The sequence below is a fragment of the Prenolepis imparis genome, unplaced genomic scaffold (assembly GCF_030444845.1).
Source record: "Prenolepis imparis isolate NDT839.2.m4 unplaced genomic scaffold, iyPreImpa1.0 SCAF_14, whole genome shotgun sequence".
Taxonomy (NCBI): domain Eukaryota; kingdom Metazoa; phylum Arthropoda; class Insecta; order Hymenoptera; family Formicidae; genus Prenolepis; species Prenolepis imparis.
Window position 1 is genome coordinate 6,216,856 of NW_028141172.1, and position 22,540 is coordinate 6,239,395.

At 28.6% G+C, this 22,540-nt stretch overlaps 1 protein-coding gene and 1 long non-coding RNA gene across 12 annotated transcripts in view; both read right to left on the minus strand.

Annotated features, from left to right (window-relative positions):
• The window catches only part of LOC145945732 (uncharacterized), an 86,381-nt gene extending 76,167 nt beyond the window's left edge, over positions 1-10,214 (minus strand). The window contains exons 1-3 of one of the 11 annotated variants that reach the window (XM_083054906.1): positions 10,126-10,214; positions 7,399-9,002; positions 5,392-5,546 (exon numbers count right to left, since the gene is read on the minus strand). In XM_083054906.1, the coding sequence (XP_082911032.1) occupies positions 5,392-5,470 (79 nt within the window). In that variant the 5' untranslated portion in view covers positions 5,471-5,546; positions 7,399-9,002; positions 10,126-10,214. Of the gene's footprint in view, positions 1-5,391; positions 5,547-6,638; positions 6,750-7,398; positions 9,111-9,763 lie in introns of those variants that run through there. The other 10 variants (XM_083054903.1, XM_083054901.1, XM_083054902.1 and 7 more) reach the window with 10 other exon arrangements.
• Positions 10,215-14,927: 4,713 nt separating this feature from the next.
• On the minus strand, positions 14,928-19,881 carry LOC145945455 (uncharacterized). Its single transcript, XR_014426857.1, has 6 exons — positions 19,647-19,881; positions 17,368-17,565; positions 16,997-17,124; positions 16,515-16,671; positions 15,370-15,489; positions 14,928-15,210 (listed from the first exon to the last, which is right to left on the minus strand). It is a non-coding gene; the product is annotated as an uncharacterized LOC145945455 (long non-coding RNA).
• Positions 19,882-22,540: the final 2,659 nt, after the last annotated feature.

Below are 22,540 nucleotides of genomic sequence, written 5' to 3' on the forward strand. Positions count from 1 at the left end.
TAATTTAACATATTGCTATTGTGTTAAACTCAAATGTTAAATTATTATTAAAACAACTAAAAAAAAGTGTAAAAATAATACAATGTGTATCTATTTGTAACTTTACATAAAAAATATGTTCCGTATTATTATTAACAAGATTTATGTGTTAAAATTTACAGAAAAAAATGTTGAATGATTTTATTCTATATAAGTAGGGATACAAAAATGTAAAATTAATATTTTTTTACTTACTTTTTACATTAAAACTATGTTAATTTTACACAAAATTTACTTCAAATTACTTGAAACTTTGCATTTTTTTGTGTTAAAATATTAACACAGTATTCGTGTCACCATTTAACATATCCGCAGGATGTTAAATTAACACAAAAAATACTGCGAACCGTTTGGGACATGTGATATCTGTTAAATTTAACACAAATTTTTCAACTGTGTATAGAAAATGTGTTTCGAGGAAAATTCTATATAAGAATTCGCGCGTTCGAGAGCAAAGCAATTTCCGCATCTGATGAAGAGATAAGAGAAGTACGCGTGGATTTGATTTATTTATCATGCTAGACACGTAACACGTGACACGTGGGGACACGGTGTTACTTCCTCGTGTCAGGTAATTCCGAAGTGGAAGCGGCATCGATAGCGTCCGCTGATGGAAATTGCGGAACGTGCTACGGAGCATAACAACCTTGAACTTGGGAGTCGCGGAGAACCGCAACAAATTTCATTAACCACAACGTTGATGACGACGTTCCGCTACTGATTACCGAAATATCTACAGACACGACCTGGATGCGCTATATATATACGAATGACACATTCACTTTTCGCACATTTTTCTAAATCGGAATGTTTTCTACTGTTTGGGACATTACGTTTCAATATGACATAAAGAGTTTTGAAGAGATATAAATATATTTTTAAGATTTTGTTACTGAAATATTTATTTACCGCAATTTAAAAGACGAGTAAATGATTTCACAGACTTTTGAAAATTTTTGATAATATATGTATGAGAAAAAAAATATATTACTTTATTTTAATTAACATAAAATGTTTATTCAGTGCAATATTTAAAAAAATCGATTTTTTTTATAGTTATGAAGAGTTATAAAGAATTATAAAGAGTTATGAAACGTTATAAGGAATTATAAAGAATTAAAAATATAATATAAATATAATATAAATATTTTATCCACAATTCACGTGCAACGCATGCACGTGTAAGGAAAAAAAGATTATCTTATTGTTGTTATATATTAAAATTTTATTTTTAAATATTACATTGAATAAATGTTTATTCAGCGCAACATTAAAAAAAAAAAAAATACTTTTTAAAGTTACAAAGAGTTATAAAGAAGTTATGAAGAAGCTATGAAGAGTTATAAAGAGTTATAAATATTTTAAAGTTTTGTTACAGAAATATTTACTATAATTTAAGTTTAAAAGATCTGTCAAAACTGATTTCATAGATTTTTGAAAATTTTTAATTATGTACGTGTAAGAAAAAGAGATATTATTTTATATTAAATAACAAAATGTTACTCAGCGCATTATTTAAAAATAAATAAAAATTTATTATAAGATCTCTTTTTAAAATATTTATAACTCTTTATAACTTTGTACAACTTTTAACAACTCTTTATAACTCTTTATGATTCTTTATAATTCTTTATAACTCTCGGAATCTCAAAATTCGAGTGCACGAATCGAATGATGTTTTTATTGTTTGTGCGTCGCAGGTAAAAAAAATTTTACAACTCGTATGCTTATAAAGTCTTAAAGGCAATGCGCTTCAATGTCGAGGATAAGTTGTTTTTGCGTTTTCATGAAGGCTGGCGATAAGGAATGCGTGACAGCGAAAGCATAGTTGAAATGAAGAGCGTTATTATATATAGCTAATTGCTTATTATCACGTGCCGATAATGTAATTGTTCGCATATCATCGCCCCCCTCTTCCCTTTATATAGTTCATTGTATACTAGATTAGATTGCTCGAAAAATGTATGCCTCGTCATGCGAAGACGCATTTTATTCTTTGAAGAATTAATGTTTTAGTGACGAATGCTGTTTCGAACATCAGTCAAATCGAACAAAGTTGTAAATAACATTTTCATCATAAACAAAGCAGAGAGAATATAAATTTCAATCAATATATGTAAAATAGTTTAGACTAAAAAAAACAAACTTTTAGACAGTTTAAAATGAGAGACTTAAATGCCGCAGATAAAAGAATTTATTTTATTTATTTAAAAATCTTAATTAAATTTCATTTATTTTATTTTAATTAAATCCTAATTACTTTTATTTAATTTTATCTTAAAATCCTAATCACACAAACCTAATTCTAAACCTTCTATAATAGCAAATGTATAAAAAATTTCAGGATTTTTCAACATGAACTTTAAACTGCTTCGATAATTTCACGTGTTGTTTTTTTTTATTATTTATGCAATTTGCAAAAAACATTGAATTTCCGCAAAAAAAAAATCAGCGCAAACATGTCTATGAGCAAGCAGATGATCGCTCAGGTGTCGGTAGTGCTGATGACAACATAATTACACGGATAAAGTCCATTAAATGAGGCTGAATAATAATATTTGATTGTTAAATTAAATGATAAAATCGATATCTAGATCGAATAAGACGCGTGAATCTGAATATTTTCTGAATATTTTCGAGAAACGTATGACTTATTTATAATATACAGAATAATATAACACTCTTTTATTAAAACTCACGAGATATACTTTGTATATCACACTTATTTTCAATAAAATATTTTCCTTTGTCTTAAAAGATAAACTGTTTTAAAAATTTTAGGAATTTTGAAAACAAATAAGTATATAGTTTTGTATGTTTCTTTAAATAATCAAATAAATTAATGAAAAATTAATTCAAAAAGTATTATTTAAAAATTATTATAAATTTATTAAAAATTAAAAATTTATAATTATAAAATAAAAATTAAAAATATATAAAAAAAATAATATATAACGTATAAAAAATACACTGGTCAAAAAAATTATCGCAACACTTAATTAATATCAAAATTTTGCATAAATTCAAATAAGCATATTTCTGCGAAAAATTGTCGTATTTCAAATTTTTTTTGTTTTAAAGGGTAAAGTCTCTACTTTAAGGAACTTTCGTTAGATTTTGATTTTATCCTCTCCCCCTCCCTCCAACTCTTTAAAAGTATAAGAACGTGTTTTTTTTTCTAAGAAATTGCATAGTTTGACGAACTCTACGGGGTGTAATAAATTTTTTTCGCAAATATCATTATAACTATCGTAAAATATGGACTTTTCTTTACAAATTTAAAAAAAAATTGAAGACAGTACGGTTTTTTTCGCGAAGTTACGGCGTATCAAAGTTATGCATTTTTGTGCATTCAATTTCCGCCATTAGCATTACCCGATGGGCACCACGGGGAGGTTGCTGGTCGGATTTTGTCCATCGTGTGTGTTTTTGGAAAAAAAAACACGTCCTTACTTTTAAAGGGATGGAGGGAGGGGGAGAGGATAAAATCGAACGAAAATTCCTTAAAGTAGAGACTTTACTCTTTAAAACAAAAAAAAAAAAAAAAAAAAAATTTGAAATACGACAATTTTTCGCGGAGATATGCTTATTTGAATTTGTGCAAAATTTTGATATTAATTAAGTGTTGCGATAATTTTTTTGACCAGTGTATATAAATATATAAAAAATATATATAAATATATAAAAAAATTAAAAATATATAAAAATATATTATAAATTATAATTAACAAACTGCTGTCATGCATTTCCTTTATATAATGATTTTAAAAATTTAAATGCTCAATGCCGAAAATAGATTTCAGACGAGTAGTCATATGATTGGCGAGATTGAATCTCGTGATGCGGTCCATTTACAGACCTTATCTGCTGCATGCGAATGAGTCCCGTAAATGACGTGCGGATGTTTATTTGCTAGCGAAGTTAGTAGCGGCGAATCATGCGCACAAACTCGCGTAATTGCATGTATAAACGCACGAGTTCGATATTATATGACTCGATAACGAGCGTATTATTAGTCGAATCAACGTATGTATATGTTTTGGCGAACGCGATCAGACGACTCAAGCGAGACTTTTTCCCTTCTAGTGTCCTTTGAAATTTAAAACAATATGTGTGTACCAACTTAATATATATACGAGAAGTGTTATGCCTCTGTTTTTATATTTATATGTATTTTACTCTTATGTCACAATCTTATGAAAAACCATTCTTAGCAAAAGTCTTAAAAAATCGCAGTCTTTGAATAATTTTAAATTACAAAATAAAAAATAACAATATTATATATATATATATATATATATATAACATTTTTATATAATAAAAATAATTAATTTAATTGCATAATAATAAAATGTAATATATATATTTATAATAATTGTTAATATATAACATTACATTGAATCGATTATATCGTTTGCAGAGTCGATATCGCGAGTAAAAAAATATACAATTAATGGATCGCGCAATTTATGTGGAAGTCATTAGGGTGATATATCTCTCGGATGAGAACGCTCGTTATATATAATCCTGATTTATCTTTATCTTTTTTTATTTGTTTGACAACGTTGCTTTTTACATCGTAAATGTCGTTTACGTAAGTAACAATCGCCTCCATATATTCTCGATTCGAACGAATACTCTATACGTGTGTCTATATAATCCTATTTAAAGATACAGAATGTCTGAACATTGATGCATTTGTTCGCGCATAATTCAAATATTCAAATGTAGTAGTTACAAATAGAAGATGAATATTATTGTGATAACAAGACACACGTGTCGAAGGGATCTTCATTTGTGCGACCAATTGTTTTGCCAAAACACAATTTGAGATCCTTTAATGCACGGTTTTTTTCCAAAAAAATCACTTTATTTTCAGAGTAATATAAAATAAAGAATTGCCCGAGTTAACTCTATTTTGCACGTTAAGGGGTTAATTAAATCTCCTTTTATTTTGCGAAGCGGTACCATTTATCGAATAAAAAGAGAGCTAATTAACCTCTTAACGCGCAAGTCCAAGTTAACTCGGGTACTAGCAAACCCATAAATAAATCTGCCCGAGTTAATTCGGACTTGCGCGTTAAGAAGTTGATTGGATCCCTTTTTATTTTGCGAGACGATATTATTTATCGAATAAATGAATAAAAAGGAAGCTAATTAACCAATTAACCGCTTAACGTGCAAGCCCGAGTTGATTTGAGCAAGCAAGGTACTTATAGAATTGTGTAAACCCAAAATAACTCTGCCAGTATCTAAGTTAATTTGGGTTTGCGCGTTGAGGGGTTAAGTGGATCCCTTTTTATTCATTTTTGCGGAACGATATCATTTATCGAATTTGAAGAAAAGACTCACCAATGCCTTCGACGAAATAGCGATCCTTGGCGTCCATATTGGTAAGCTCGGTGACACTCACAACTATTCTAACACTCATCGTCCTATCTGCTCTTGTCAAGTCCCGCGCAGCGTCGCGACGTTAGGCATCCGGCGTCCTTCGCCGTTACGTGCACCTGATTGGCAAATATAAATGTTGTTTTTTGTGACACTTAGACGTTGTTAATTTTCCTTAGCGAATATGATGTACATAAAAAGATCGTTACAATTTTTTTAACATTCACAATATCTCAATCACGAGTACCAGTTCCAATTCCATTGTAATTTCGTTTTTAATTAAAAAAATGAATCTGATATGTATATTATAGGTCAATAGGGAAGATTTTTTAGCCTATTTGATGTTTTATTCTGATATTTTAAGTTTAAGAATTGATTCTTTGATTTATAAAATGTTTCTCATAATTAAGATATATGTATATATATATATATATATATATATATATATATATATATTAAATTAATGTGTTTCTCATAATTGTGCAATACAATTAGAAAGAGAGCAAAAATAAATGGAAAAGACAGAATAATTAATAAAAATAAAATATTCTTTTATGCATAATTTTTGTTTTCGAAAAATACGTTTGAAGTAAAAAAATTATCTCTCTTTGCACTTTTCTAAACTTGAATGATCTTACATCCCTCATATATCAAGCTCTTAAAATGATGATGATATAATAGATATTAACAAAATATTAAATATTAAATATATTAATATTAAAAAAAAAATGTTCGATGTAACAATCCAAATAAAATAATTCAAATTATTGAACAATTAACGTGTAAAATGTCAAGATCACTTTCATTTTTTCTCTAGAAATGTATTTTCATAGTTGTTAAATTTAAAAACGCAAAAATATTTTCAATTATTCAATTTTCAAAATCGAAAATAAAACCTTGTGTAAAATCATTCATTTTTGCGTGAAGAATTATTTACTTTCCGTTTGTACCATAAGTTATGAGAGAAATGTTAAATTTTGGAGATTTACAAAATACACATGATGATTTTTTGCTTGAACATTTTTGTTGGTAAAAATTCAGACTCAAATCCATAAAAAAATCTGTGATTCGCAACATTTACAGATTATCTTCGTAAATTATCTTAAAAGTGAAAATCTAAGTTAATTTTGAAACCTAACATAACTAGATGTTAATAAGCGACAAATTCAATTCAAATCACAGAAATAAAATTGTTCGAATTTACAATTTACCAAACCTGAGATGATTTATGGATGTAAAAGTGTCTGATACGATAGGAAAACACTCGATTCGCGAGTACTGATAATTCGCGTCCGCGCCGGCTGAGAGTCGCGACGAATCTGCGAGCGAGAACCTGAGAGGGATCGTGACGTTATATATGCTCGAACAATAGGGGGAGAATGTTATTTCCGGCATCTTTTAATTTGACAGGTGTGTTCGATAAATTTTTTACCGAGAAAAGAAATGTCGCAAACTACGATGCGCTGCTATTATTGGTTTTCGAGATATATCGGGATGTTTCGAAATTTATTATTATTATTATTTTTTTTTTTTGAAAAATATATTGAGATTTCAAAATTTTTTAGCAAGAGATCCTTTTCGTAGAGATTTTTCTCATCAAATTTTTTAAAATAACAGATCTAATATCAATTTAATATTAGAAATGGGTTTGGATTAGGTCAGAATTTTTTGTGGTAGAGATGCAGAGGACATCTTTGCGATTTTTAAAAATCGATATCTCTAAAACACGCATTGTGATATTCGCGGTATTCTTCTTTTGATAAAAAATTCTGTCAAAATGACTTATCAAATTGAGGAGTTCCGGAAATAACATTCTTCCCAATAATAGCAACAACAACAGCGCAAAACAAATGCAAAATTTCAAAGTTCTCATGAATTTTCGCGACGCTACTTCTGAAGGTCATTCAAACGCGAATCGAAAAGACTCCACGAGGAGAGCCTGATGATATCTAGACAGGAAAAGGCACTTACGACGTCTTCCGCAAGCAAAGTCCAAGTATCGCCTTCGAGCTTATATCGTCTTCTTCGAGAGAATGTCTGATAATATCTTTTCCTTCAGCTTTTCTTCGATTTCTTTTTCAGAAACGCACGATATCTTCTTATAATTATCTCAGCTTTATTTCCGTAAAGATTTAAGAGAACCAATGTTCGGTGTCCGTTTGAATTGAAAGCAGAAGATTAAAATATCGATAATCAGTAGAAGAAGAGAGAAGAAAAGAATCGAGAAAACGTGTTTGCTTCCTTTTCAATATTTGAAAAGTTCGGACCGGGAATTTAAAAAAAGAATCATCCTATGTCTCGATATTCAATTAACATTTTTCAATTTCTCAATTTCTTCAATTTTTATATTTTATTTTCCTTCTTCATTCCTCCGCATGCCATCTCTTGATTCAATATATCATCGACTTTCTCACTTCTCATTTGTTTTCTAACCTCTCGGATTTCCTTATTTCCTAATGTCTTAAGACTCATCGATTTCCTAACTTTCCTAATGTCTCAAAAGTTTCTTTCGTTTCTCTTTTCTTTATTTCTATTAGTTTTCTTCGCAATCCCTTAAATCTCATTAAATAGCGAATTTGGTGATTAGGTTTTTACTTTCTTCGATTTCTTCAAGGGTCTTCGTTCGACTTGCGAAACACTTGGTTTTTTGCTAGACTGGTGTGTCAATCAATGGTAGGTAGCTTCAGACACTACGGCGTCTCGTTACGGGCCTGTAGTGCGTTTTCTGCGACCCGTGACCTTGACAAGTCCCCCCAACTTGGTGTTGGTGAGCAGCAACGTTGGCCAGCAGCAAATCGGCATTACGTAAAACCAAAGTCGCGACGACGCTTGATTCGTCGACCCAGCGTCGCGACGTCTCGCGGTGTTCGCGCGAACAACTTCTCGAGTGTCATTCTCGTGTCATCTGTCAGCGATTACAAAGAAGAGGTATCCAATCTTCATTCCAATCCAGAAATAGAAAGCGATCAAGAAGGAACGATCAATCGAGATGCAAAGAGTAGGATAGCTTTTCGGAAGCTATATAGGATAAATTGACTTCTCGGAGCTCCTCAAAAAAAGGTTGTTTTCTCAAGAGAATCTAGGAAATGAGGTAATTGTTAATCGAAAAAGAAAGAGAGAATGTGTATCTTCTTCTTTGATGTAGACTCTTCACTCTGATAGTTCTTCAAAATATTCTTAGAATCTCTTCAACAGACTTCTTTAAAATAGTCTCTTCGTAAATAATTAATTCCTCGATGTTCTTCATCCAAACATATGTTTCCAGCAAGTATTTTTTACAAAATTATTTCTTCAGAAGCTTCGTTTTTTGTGACTTATTTTGTCAAGTATCTTTTCAAGAGTGCGTCTTTCATAAAAAATATGTATGTCTTATAAACATTTCTGTTTCATTTTTATGTATTTCAATTTTAATGAAACTTTTTTCATGAATTTCTTCTATTTTCCACAAAGCCTCCTCGATCATCACTTTTTCCCAGAAGTCGAGAAATCACGCCGTCTCGATATTACAATTCGATATATCGATCTGCCTAAATTTCTTCTCCAAGTTGTACATCAGCTGTTTTTCGTGTGCACGCCTAAGTTATTTCAAATAATTCGTTGAAGAACCAATTATTATTACCGGTAAAAACACTAACTCTTACGCGCTATTAAATCGTTCTACTATAATAAATTATATCGTTTTCCTTATTATTCGAGATGTCGAAGAGAAGAAAACAGCGCTTATTCAAGAGAACATTATCTCTTCAAATATTGATCCAATAAGAGATAATATTCTCTTAGATCGTCGATGATCGCCGGTGAAATAAGTATGTTTACATGATTGCGATCGACCACGTGGTGGATGTAGAATTACAGGTATGACTGGTCTCGAAGTAGCACGTCAATGTGCGTATCACGTGATTCGAAGGGAAATACACAATGCGCACTTTTCTGCGATCGATCGATCAATCTCTAATTTACAATCTTCAAAATTCTGCAATAAATTAATTTTTCCGTAATAATTAAAATTATTTGTGTAATCTTTTATTTTTATACGACAACTTGATGAAACTTTCAAAAACGCGTAACAGAAAGAGATATATTATATATATATATTGTACACAAACAAAGATTGTTGGGGGTCGATCAATCAAGTCCCTAAAGAGAGTAAGTTAAATATTTGAAAATGTAAATATATATATGCGGAAATTTAGTTCAACCTTATTAGATTCGTATAATATAAATTGGTTATTATTTAGGATCTATTAAAATAAATCTGTAATGAAAAAAGTCACGCGGCGATCATCTGTCACGCTTGATTCATCTTATCCGACAAACAAATTTCTTGCACCCGCACATGATTTTAAGACGATCACATCAATCTTAAATTTTTGAGAGAAATTGTCTTTTTAAGATTCTGTGATTTGTGATCATAAATTCACTTTTATTTCCTCTTTCGAAACTTTCTTCCACACAACGAGCCCTTATTTTTCCACACTATCACTGATGGGACATTCGCTCGGATCGAAAGTGTCTTCGTGATTTTCGGACACAATTTTCCGTACAAAAAAAAAAAATAGATAAATAAATAAAAGAAAATATAAAAAAATCCACGAGAACAATAACGCACCCGGCTGACAGCTTTGTCGCGAGGAATAGATAAATCGCGCTAGAAAAAGGAGAACGCGATGCACAATGAATGCAGATGACAGGACTCACTGTGCACGCGACAAGAATCTCGGGAGAACCTGCGACAGCCGTATATACGTCAGACTAGCGGAAAGCCAGACGTTCGCCGTCGTAACGACAGGTGCTGTGTTGGAGAACCTAAGGTGGGGTGAGTACGAGCAACGAGAGCGTAGGTAGAGGGGACCATCGTATCATATACGGAAAGTGGGGTGAAAACCTTCGCCGAGAGGAGTTGACCTCAGTTGTTACTGTGCGCGCAGCATCTATATATCACGGATCCTTGATACGACTCGGCGATCTCAGATATAGAGATATTTTGTACCGAATTATATGAGAAAAGGAAATGGAAATTAAGAGAGATGATTGAGAACAGAAAATTGCACATTTCTATATGTACGTGCGTTATTGTCCTTTGATCTTCGCGATTTCTTTTTTTTTTACTATTTCAATTTTTTAATTTAACTTTATCTCGTATTGTTCAGGTGTTGATTATTAAATATATCATGGAAAGATACTAACAATCTAACGTATTAAAAAAATATTTATAATTAATATTAATTAATTAATATAACATATTAATTAATTAATATAATAATATAACATATTAATTAATTAATATAATAATATAACATATTAATTAATTAATATAATAATATTAACATAATAATAACATTATCATTTATTCATTAATTAATTAATATTAATTATTATTAATATTTATAAATTATATATATAAATTATATGTATTTAAAGATTATATTTAAAATTAAATTACACCCACGTACACAAATACGTATATATATATGAGAGACTCCATGGATCCTTGATAAAGGATCTGAGAGATAGAGATATTTTGTGTAAATATCAGAAAAGGGGCAAAAGAAAAATTAAAAGAGATTTGAGAACAGAAAATTGCATTCCTATGTGCATTATTATCTTTTAATCTTCTTTTTCGATTCTTTTTTACTTTTTTAATTCTTTTTCCTTTTCTTTTAAATTTAACTTTATCTCGTATTTGTTCAGATATCGATTATTAAGAATCATCACGTCACAATAATAACAATATATTGCTTCCTCATAGAGAAAGCTTTGTGAAAATTGTTTCTTTTTCAGATTTCAATACCAAAATGTGAAAATGTTTCAAAACGCTCAAAATCACATGTTTTAAAAATGTAACCACTTTCAAACATCTATAACTCAAAAATTATTTAAACAGAGCTCCAATTTGGCATACAAGTAAAGTAGTACAACACTTTTATTTACTGTCATTTTTATAAAAATTCATGTTTTAAATTTTAATGTAGTTTTAATTTTTCACAAAAATGTCTGTGATTGCTCTATAACTCTTCCGTAAATTTTGAGATCACAGCAAAATTTTATATGAATAGAGTATCATAAGATGGTTAGTATTGAATTTGACGAGGCTCGATAAAAGGGTTCATTTTTAATTATAAATTTTTTTGAGGAAGATTGCTCTTCCATAATAAACTTCCATAAATTTTGACATATCGAATTAAATTTTTTATATGAATAGGGTATTATTAAAGAATGGTTGGTATTAAATTTGATGAGGATCGGTGAAAGGGTTCATTTTCTATGGAATATTGAATTTTTCAAAAAAATATCTGTACATGCTCTAACTTTCGTAAATTTTAAGATATCGAGCTAATTTTTTTCTTTTTATAAATAAAATATCATTAAAAAATGATTGATATTGAATTTGGTGAGAATTAATTAAATGGTTTTTTATAAAATTTTGAATTTTTTTAAAATGTAAATTTCCGAATTTTGGAACATTTTGAATACATTGACATATAATTTAAATGTCGAATTAAAAAAAAAAATATTTTATGTGCAAATTAGAAACTTGCATATTGTTTCCTCACCATTTTATTTCGCTCATAAAACTTCCTCTATAAGCAATTAGCTTTCTCATAGAAGAAGCCTTATGATTTATGATTGTGGAGCTTTATTATATATATATCGCTAAAAATGGATAGAAAGAGTTTCAAGTGGCGGATATCATAGTTGAAGATCATCAATAATAAAAAAAAAAAAAAAAAATAATTGATTGTCAATCATTAAGAAGTCGATAAGGATTGTATATTGTTATGAACATAAAACGTGATAAAAGGCGATAAAAAATTATTGATTATGTTTGATTTTTTAACACTTTGGAATTTAAATGTTTGAGAGATGATGTGTTATAACTAATAAAATTATATAACGAAGAAAATTAATACTGTAGTAATAATAAAGCAAAAATAAAATTATAAATCCGTTAAAATATAAAATGGCATTCATCGAACTAACAATAAGTAAAGAGTAATAAATCTTATATAAATTAATTTATGTTAATTAATGTATAAGTTTTATAAATTAAAGTAGAAATTTATCAAAAAATCTGAGAGATGTAATTAAAATTAATTGATTAATTGTTTAGAATATACAACTACTATACAGGGTGAGTCAGTTAAAGTATTATATCTTATAATAAGCGTTATATCAAACTTATATCTCGGAAACAAAGCATTTTAAAGAAACATGTTTCGTATAAAAAATTTTATAATTTTGAGGGGGAAAAAGTTGGCGCCTCTGATTTTCAAAGTTATTTAAAGGTCACTTATGTTTTTTAAATAAAACTATCTTAATTTTTTTATATAAATATAAAAAATTATAAGGATAAGATTTATATATTTTTTTATTTATTAATAACACTTTATATGTGGGACACTCCGTATACTATAATATATTATATTTATATTAAACACACATATTCAAAATTTATTTTAATTTAATTAAATTTAATTATTTATTAAAAAAGAAATAAAACTCATTGAAATTAATGCCTTTAAAATACCAGAAAGAGATTTGTTATCTAATCAGATGGAAATGTGAATTAAAAAATGCGCGATGTAATAATTTCGTAAATTTATCACAATATTTATATATATAATATATACACGTATAGAAAATCGTAGCATTGGTTAATAATATAAGAATCCAACACAAGTAAAACAAGTATTTCAAGGTAAGCTATATGCTTAGGAATTGGAAAACCAGAGATACATTTATAATTAGTTGCGCACAATCGCGAGGTATATCGTTTATTAAAAATACTATTATAATACATTCAGCGAAAAATACTAATGATTCAGCGAAAGTGTTCTGGCCGCAGTAAGGATCCAAAAACAGAGCTAAAGATTTTATTATTTTATTTAACATTTCTCTTTCTCTTCACTGCAACGCGATATATAGGTATATAACATTGCTGCCCAAATTGAAGTCCCAATTAAAGTCAAATGTCAAAAACCGAAGGGTCCAATTCTGACTAACATTCAATTTTTGACTTTTTGGGTCATGTTGAATATCATTCCACACACACACACACACACAGCTTCATAATTTATATATATATTTTTTAACTCTCTTAACACAAGCTATATATGCGCGCAAAAGTGCTGAAAATTTTTGTTTAAAATGTTGAATAATTTTTGACATTTGACCTCATATTGACAATGATATATATTGTACTTAAAAATAATAGGACCTTTCAATAATATCTACACATTTGTAAGTAATAGAATTCACTATTTCAAAGAGATTTAAAATTTTTCATGCATTTTAGAAAGTTTTTTTTATGATAAACACTAATGACTATAATACCTTTTTGATGATTAATACTCATCGAAATGATCGACATGATAACATTCGAAAACTTGTGACGATTTATCATTGGAGGAAATATTGACAGAGATTGCTATGACTTCATCACATTTGTTAGTTCGGCTAGTTAAATGTTTTTTAAATAAACCCATCAAAAATATAGAAAAGAAAGCATAGTTGTTATTAGAAATAAATGTAAACTATCCAAGCATTCCTTTAATTTTCCATATCTCTATCTCTTTATCTTTTGGAGAAACAAAAGTCTTTTGTTTCTACTGAACAAATTTTTATTGATATTTGTATTTACGTTTTTTTTAGATTGCTGATTACGAAATTAAAAGTCAAATTTTATAATCACAAAATAGTGGATATAATATGGCAAACAAATTTTTATAAAATGTTTTATTTTTATTTAAGTTTTTGGTCACTTTTTGGGATATTTATTAAAAATCTAATAAAAATTAAAATAATGGAATTTTTTATGGCGGATTTTTTTTTAAATACAAATTTTATTATTTTTTCTCAAATTTTGTAGGTTCTTTGTTTTTCTTTTTACTAATTAAAAAATAAGTATATAGGTAAAAAATTTTCCATAAATTATATGTATATTGTATAATAAGATATGCTTAAATTATTTCTTTAAATATTTAGTCTCCTAGCTGTATTTTTACCATGAAATCCTTAAGCATGTGAACGGTTTAGAAGTCTGTGATTATCAATAATTACAGCAGTTTGTTTTCAATTTTCGCTTATTACTTTCTTATTAACCAAGCTTTTATTTAGAGAATACCATTATTATTGATTACTTTGTTAATAAAAACGAAAAAACAATATTTTTTGTCTATACGTTCCCTCATTAGCTGTCAAGTAAATCTAACGTTAAGCAACAATTCATCGATGAGATTCGTTGTAAGCAAGAAATTTTTCCTATCCATATATCCAGTAATCAGTAATTCATATTTGAACTTAATGACGAGCAGTGTAAGAGAATAAGATACAAGATATTAATTTGACACATTAAATGATGATAATGCTTGATATTGAGCAATATTATTAACATGACGAATAAATTTTTAAAAGATGAATGAAAATTTTATTACAGTTATTTACAATTATTATACAACGTACATTAGCATTCGTAACTTATCCACTTATCCTGACTCAATCGAACAACAATAAAAAAATAGCTAATTTTGATCGCGTACCTTGATTAAGACATTGACTCGACATCCAGTATTTCTGACAGCATTTCAGCGTTTACTTATATAATATATGTAATTTTTAAATTATAATCTCGGAGAGATCAGATTCTGATGCTGCGGACGAGAATGATTTCTACATCACATTTTGTTTGCGGCGATAACAATGAGGAGAGTCTCTATGCTGTTTCTTGAGAAGCACAAAGCGGACGTTCCTCATCTTGCTGGCGTCATTCGTGAATACTGAGACCTGGGACAGAAATTCAAATGTATTTAAATAATAACACTTTATAATTGTGTATTCATACACGAAAATTAACACGAAAATAGACTAAAAAATTAGTTAAAAATTAAAGAGCCGATATAGGTTAATGATTGTTATGTAAAATTGCGAGTAAAATTGGTGCACCTTAAGGCCATCATAAGTATTCACAAAAGCCTTGCATTCCATTGCGTTATTCAGTAGAATATACGCCTCTTTGGTAATCATTGAGGTGTCCCTATGAAGATCCGAGATCTGGGTTAAGAGCTGAAATGTAAACAAAATAAAATTAAAATATAAACAAAATTAAAACAAGTGTGCAAATTGGAAACTTGCACATTGCTTCCTCACCATTCTATTTCGCTCATTAATCTTTCTCTATGAGCAAGCTAGTTTTTCAATTTTGGCTTCCTCATAGAGGAAGCTTAATGAGCGAAATAGAATGGTGAGGAAGCAATGTGCAAGTTTCCAATTTACACACTTGTTTCATATAAAATAACATTTTTTGTCACGTATATATATGTGTGTATGTATGTATGTATGTATGTACTTCCTTTTGTATGTTTCTTTCGTAAAATTTTCATTTTTTGAAACATTTAAAATTTCATAAAAAATAAATCCCTTTACCGATTTTCGACAAATTCAATACCAACCAACCTTTAATGATAATCTATTCATGTAAAAAAATTTAACCCGATATCTCAAAATTTACGGAAGTTAGAGAAATCACGCCATTTAAAAAAAAAATTAAAATTAGATTAAAATCTAAAACACTTTATGAATTTTTCTAAAAATTACAGTAAATAAAAGTGTTGTACTACTTTACTTGTGTGCAAAATTAAAGCGCTGTAGCTCAAGCAGTTCTTGAGTTATGGACGTTTGAAAAATCCGTAGATGGATACATACATACATACATGCAGACATTTTGTAAAAATTTTTCGATGGTTTGGAACATTCTAAACACATTGGCATAGAAATCCGAAAAAAAAATTTTTTCACGAAAACAAAGCTTCCTCTATGAGGAAGCAATATTGATTATTAATTGTAAGTCTTCTCTTAGGTGAGAGAAAGAGATAAAGGTAATAAAAATAAAAAAAAAGAAGGAAGGAAACTAAAAAGAGAGATTATAATATCAAAACCTTAATAAAAAAAAAGCATATTCTTTGAATAATGAAGATATTAATGCCTACATGTGTGTTTCATAAAATATTAAATTACTTAAAAATGTTTTGTTGAAATATTTTGAAGAAAACTGTCTTTTTAACTAGTTCTTTATCTATTTTAATACTTACAGCACCACTCAAGTTAATCCAACCAAGGTAGTATCATCGCTTCGTTCCTTTACTCTGCTTTTAATTGCTTGCCAAGTGGTCTCTTCTACTTCATCAACAATCCAAGGATACATGATTGAAGTTCCATCTTTTAGCAGGTTCTTTATTCCATCAATTTCTGTAACAACCAATGCTTTAGGCATCGCAAATGGATCCAATATAGTGATGTTACGATCAGCGTTCTTCTATAAAGCATGTTAAAGATCTTCAAATATATATATATTTATATTTGAAACAATAATATTTAAAACATAAAATAATTTAGAGACTTTACGTTTCAAAGATGGAACTTTGAAAGATTTAGGTTTTTTCCCCTTATTTATTAGATGAAGAAAAAATGGAAAACTTTTTAAATGTTTCTCATATTTTTAAAGCTCTGTAGCTCATCCAAGAATTTATATATGGTCAAGTAGTTCCACAGAGACTAATGATTAATTATATACCTGCTTCCAAGTATAACCAACAGCTGCAGATAAGATTTTCTTGAGACTGCTTTGCTCGATCTCTCCATTCACAGTGAATTTTACACTATCAGGTGAATGAAGAACGATGAATTCGCCATTGGCACAAACTAAAAGCAAAGAAACACTAGGATGATCAAAGTGTAAGAACTAGTACGTATGAAATAAACAAAAGCTAATTTTTAACAAATGTAAATTTTAGAATATTTGTAAAATCAATGAAAAAAAAGCTGAAAAAAATTTTTTTATAGTAAATTAATTGATTTTCGCAACCAGAAATTTAATCGCAAACTTGAAGCAGCATTTCAAAATTGTTCTTCGAAAAGTTCTATTAAAAGTAAAGAAAGAATTACCTATGACAAAGATGGCGAAAAGAAGTGACGGTTGTTGAAACATTGTTGAGGGTGAGATAATTTGAAAGATACTCTCTCGACACCATTCAATTTCGGACATGATCATGTGGTCACAACAAGATTACTTCTTCTTCTTCTTCTTCTTCTTCTTCTGTGTGACTAATTATAACGGCTTCCATACAGAATACACCTATGCGCCTGTGGATAATAACAAATAAAGAAATAAGCTGCAGGTTATAAGATTAGTTAGATATTTAGATTAGCCTTGTTTACAAAAGCATGCAATGCTCCAAATGCAGGATGCTTAATATTTATTCTTATTTCTAATATTTTTCCTATTGTGTGCAGGGCCTTAGGCCCTATTCCATTAGGAATAAGAATTATTTTAAAATAATAAAATTGGAAAAACTCTAATATAAAAATACAAATTCGGGTATAAAGGACTCTTAATAGTTTATTAGCCCTTACTAGTCCTTTATACTTGAATTTGTATTTTTATATCAGAGTTTTTTCGATTTTATTATTTTAAAATAATTCTTATTCCTAATAAATATGTTTTTTATTTTTATATCGCTAGTAAATTAATCAACAGGATAGTTAAATTAATCGACCACACTAGCCAATGAATTTGTCTAAGTTATTACTTTATCGACCATATGGTTGTGGTCTTTATAAAGTATAACTTGAAATTATTAATTACAAATTTTTCATAAGTCTTATTCCTAATATTTAATATTTGTTCCTAATATTTTCTCTATTGTGCGCAGGGCCTTAATCACACGAAAACATGGAAAAGAAAACATCCGATTCGATTATTTTCTCGGACTCTCGTAGTGTTCTGTACAATTTGCTGTCATGGAAAGATTCGAAGAATATATACTCCTAATACTATTTTCAAAATTAAATTTGTTCTTTATTGCTGAACTTTCTGCACTAGTGTACACTAGTGACACCAAAGCGTTCTTTATTGCAGTGCAAGATAGCACTGGTCCGTTCTTTATTGCAGTGCAACGAAATTTAGTGCAACAGTTCACTGTACTCGTTGCACTGGGTCTTGAGGAAGAACAAGCAGTGCAGGAACTGATAAGTCCAATAATGGTGGCGAATTAAATTTTATAAATAGTAATAGAAAGTAAAGTTCTGCGCAAAATAGGGAAATCATTGGAAATAAATATTAAATATTAAAAATAGAAATTATTTAAAAATAAAAGCTAATTTTGTGTATATAAATTTTTTGAAGAAATATAATTAAGAAATAAAGAAAAATTGAAAATTAATGTATTATATTGACTTTTTAGGAGGGGGACAGAATTTCAAGTTCTTTACAAAGAGATTGATTTTAATTGTGATACTGTAAATTGTACTGTGTAGTCAAATAAATCAATATTTATTAAATTACATGAAGATACAAATATGATGAATAACATTGAAAACAATATAGAAGAAAATATACAAGAAAATATACAAGAAAATAAAAATGATAAAGAAAATACAGAAATATTTGCATGGACGAATGCTGGTACCAAATTATTTTTATGTTTATATAAAGAAAAAATTAATTAAGTTATAACTAGAAAAATTAAAAATAAAAAAGTCTTATGGCATAAAATATCAGGCATTAGATTTAGGCCCTGCGCACAATAGGAAAAATATTAGGAATAAATATTAAATATTAGGAATAAGAATTATTTTAAAATAATAAAATCGGAGAAACTCTAATATAAAAATACAAATTCGGGTATAAAGGACTCTTAATAGTTTATTAGCCCTTACTAGTCCTTTATACTCGAATTTGTATTTTTATATCAGAGTTTTCTCGATTTTATTATTTTAAAATAATTCTTATTCCTAATATTTAATATTTGTTCCTAATATTTTCTCTATTGTGCGCAGGGCCTTAGATCTTCTTCATCTGAAGAATCTAACAATTCATTTATTATTACGTGATGCGCCATGTTGATCACTGCACTAAATGGCACTGAAACGTTCTTTATACTTGCTTACACCAGCTTGTCCCCGCTTGCACTAATTCAGTTCAGTGCAGTGCACTGTGAACTCAGTGCAGCAATAAAGAACAAACTTATTATAAACATCTTATACCAGTGTAACAAAATGGAATTATTAGTTAAACTTGTATGGATCCCCGGTCATTGTGGAATTCCGGGGAACGAGCTTGCGGACTCTATGGCCAAGCAATCCCTACATCTACCAGATCCTTTTCTTTCTAGCAAATGTCACTACACTAATCTTTATTCAGAAAGACAACAACACAAACCCACCCTGTATTGTTCATCCACACCTGAATGCGAGCCATCTGATTCTGGTTAAAGGATTGTGACCCTACACGACTTTTGGCCATCAATTGATAGACTTTCGTCGATAAATTATAAACTATTCTCAGATCGCAGATCTGAGGATACTTTCCAAAAAATATACTTTACACGTAAAAACGCGGTCCGCACACGTCAACGGACTCAATGCGAGCCATTCGCCATTCACAACAGATCACATGTGAGATGCTGAGATGTGAGTGACCATAAACAATACATCAGTATAGATTGTCTTCACTAATATATACCACATACCACATGATATTTTTGATTATTTTGCGCAAGCGCAGTGGCGGTTCATTTGAAAAGTAGAAATCAATTACTCAAAAATTTGATATCCTAATGTTTCGTTTTTAACACATTTGATCTATTTTTAAAAATAAAACTCTGATTTTATTCACAATTTAATTGAGATTCATGGAAAAACGTACACACGATTTATTTGATTAATAATCTGATTAATTAATAAATGATACTGAAGATGGTTTAAAAATAAGATCGAAATGTAACTAAATAAATATTAATTTACAAAGAAAGAATAATTTGCATCCTAATTAGCGAGGCAGGCTCTTAATTAGGCCTATCATTACTAGTTACTTACAATTTTAAATTTATATACAGGGTGTTCTAACAATTCTCAACAGTACCAAGTTCACATATAGGTGTAAAAAATGTGTCATTTGAAAAATAAATTAGTAACAGTACGTAGTATCTCTTTCTTATCAGTAATTTTGCCACTATATACATTCAATAGTTCTATCTCGGAAATCGTTCGGAATAGGACACTCGTTCATATAAACTGTTTTGCTTAAAATAACCGATATACTATCACCTCCTACAGTAGTGACCTTTCCTCCCGGGACACCCTGTATATGTATAAACATATATAATAATAAGATATAAAGCCGTTTCATTTTCCGTATTTTATGCTTATGCGATTTTTCACTTTCTAATATGATTGTAAAACAAATACGAGTAGTGCAAAAAGAAATATTAAAGAAAAAGGAATTAAATTAAAATAAATAAATAACTAGCTTTCTAAAAAAATTTTTTAATATAAAAATTTTATATGCATATATAACAGAAAAAATTAATATTATTCAATAATATTTATTTTATTTTAGCCGATACAAGAAATTTTCTTAGAAGATATGAAAAAGAAAAAACATACAAAAAATATATTTTTAATATTGAAATTATTAATACATTAAAACTCATTATGTTGTCATTATTTTATAATGGAAATAAAAAATAAATAATTAATATACAATATTAAAAATACATTATGAATGAAATTATTATAAAAATTAATATATAAAATAATAATGCTAATTATATTCATATTAATATTAATTATATTAATATGAATTATTGTATTAAGTTGTACATTTATTAATTATATTAATATTAGACTATTACAAAATATTAAAATATTAAAATGTTTATATCTTATATACAGGGTGCTTCTAAAGTGGAAGATCAATTGCTCGGAAAATGATTGGAAATACAAAAATAAGAAAAATAGTTGATATGAAAATAGTTGATACAAGTCTGGAAGTACGTTGATTTTGCGGTAATGATGTCATTTTTATATTGAAATTTTAAATTGCTTTACTTTCGATTTTTTGTCAAAACTTTGTCAAAATTGAAAGAATAAGGCCCTGCGCACAATAGGAAAAATATTAGGAATAGAAATAAATATTAAGCATTAAGCTTCCTGCACAAAATACAAAAATACAAGCAATAGGAACAGAAAATAGAAAATATTCATCAATAGAAGCAAAGAATATCTATTGTTATCCCCTAATCTATCTACTTCTGTTGATGCATGGATATTTTTATTTTCTCTTCTTATTGTCTATATAGTCTATACTTTTATATTGTGCAGTAGGCCTAATGCTTAATATATATTTATTCCTATTCCTAATATTTTTTGTATTGTGCGCAGGGCCTAAAGGCTGGTTTATAGAGGCCGTAAACTTTTTCCGTAACCGTAAATTTAAGGATTCAACCAATCGCGTTGCTTGATTCGACAACGTGATTGGTTGAATCCTTAAATTTACAGTTACGGAAAAAGTTTACGGCCTCTATAAACCAGCCTTAAGTGATGTCGGTCAAATAATAATATATTCTGAGTTGTATGTTAAAGCAGCCCGCAATTTTTATCTGATTTTAATTATATATGTTATATAAAACTCATGGAAACCACTTTTTGTTAAATTTTGACAAAAAAATTCGAAACCAAAAAACAATTTGAAGTTTTAACTTAATAATGACGTTATCTTAAAGTCAACGCATTTTCTGATATATGTTAATGGTAACATTTTTTCATTACGAGCGATTGATTTCCATTTTTGAAACACTCTTATATTAAATTTAATATCGAATTTCGGGTGTAGTTCCGAAAACCGACTACCTCCGATTTCGATAAAATTTTGTGAAAAGCTTCCTTTTAGCTTAAAATGGATGCCTGTAAAGGGAATTTTGTGTAATAATAAAAATATGCATAATAAGATATTAAAGATAACATAAACTATATATATATTACTTCTAGTAAAAAGGAATTTTTATTATTAAGTGTTGTCATTAATATTATGTAAAATTCTTAGAGTTCTGGTATTTGATTAAGAAAAAGTCCTCAGGATGTTGGCCATATAATTTGTAATAAGAACAACTTAATAATACAGTCGTCAACGAAATTTTTTAAACAAAAATGAAAATTTTATTGCATTCTCTCAGATTACAATTATTATAAAACGTACATTAGCATTCGTAACTTATTAACTTATTAACTAACTCAATCGAACAACAACAAAAAATAGATAATTCTAATTACACGCCAT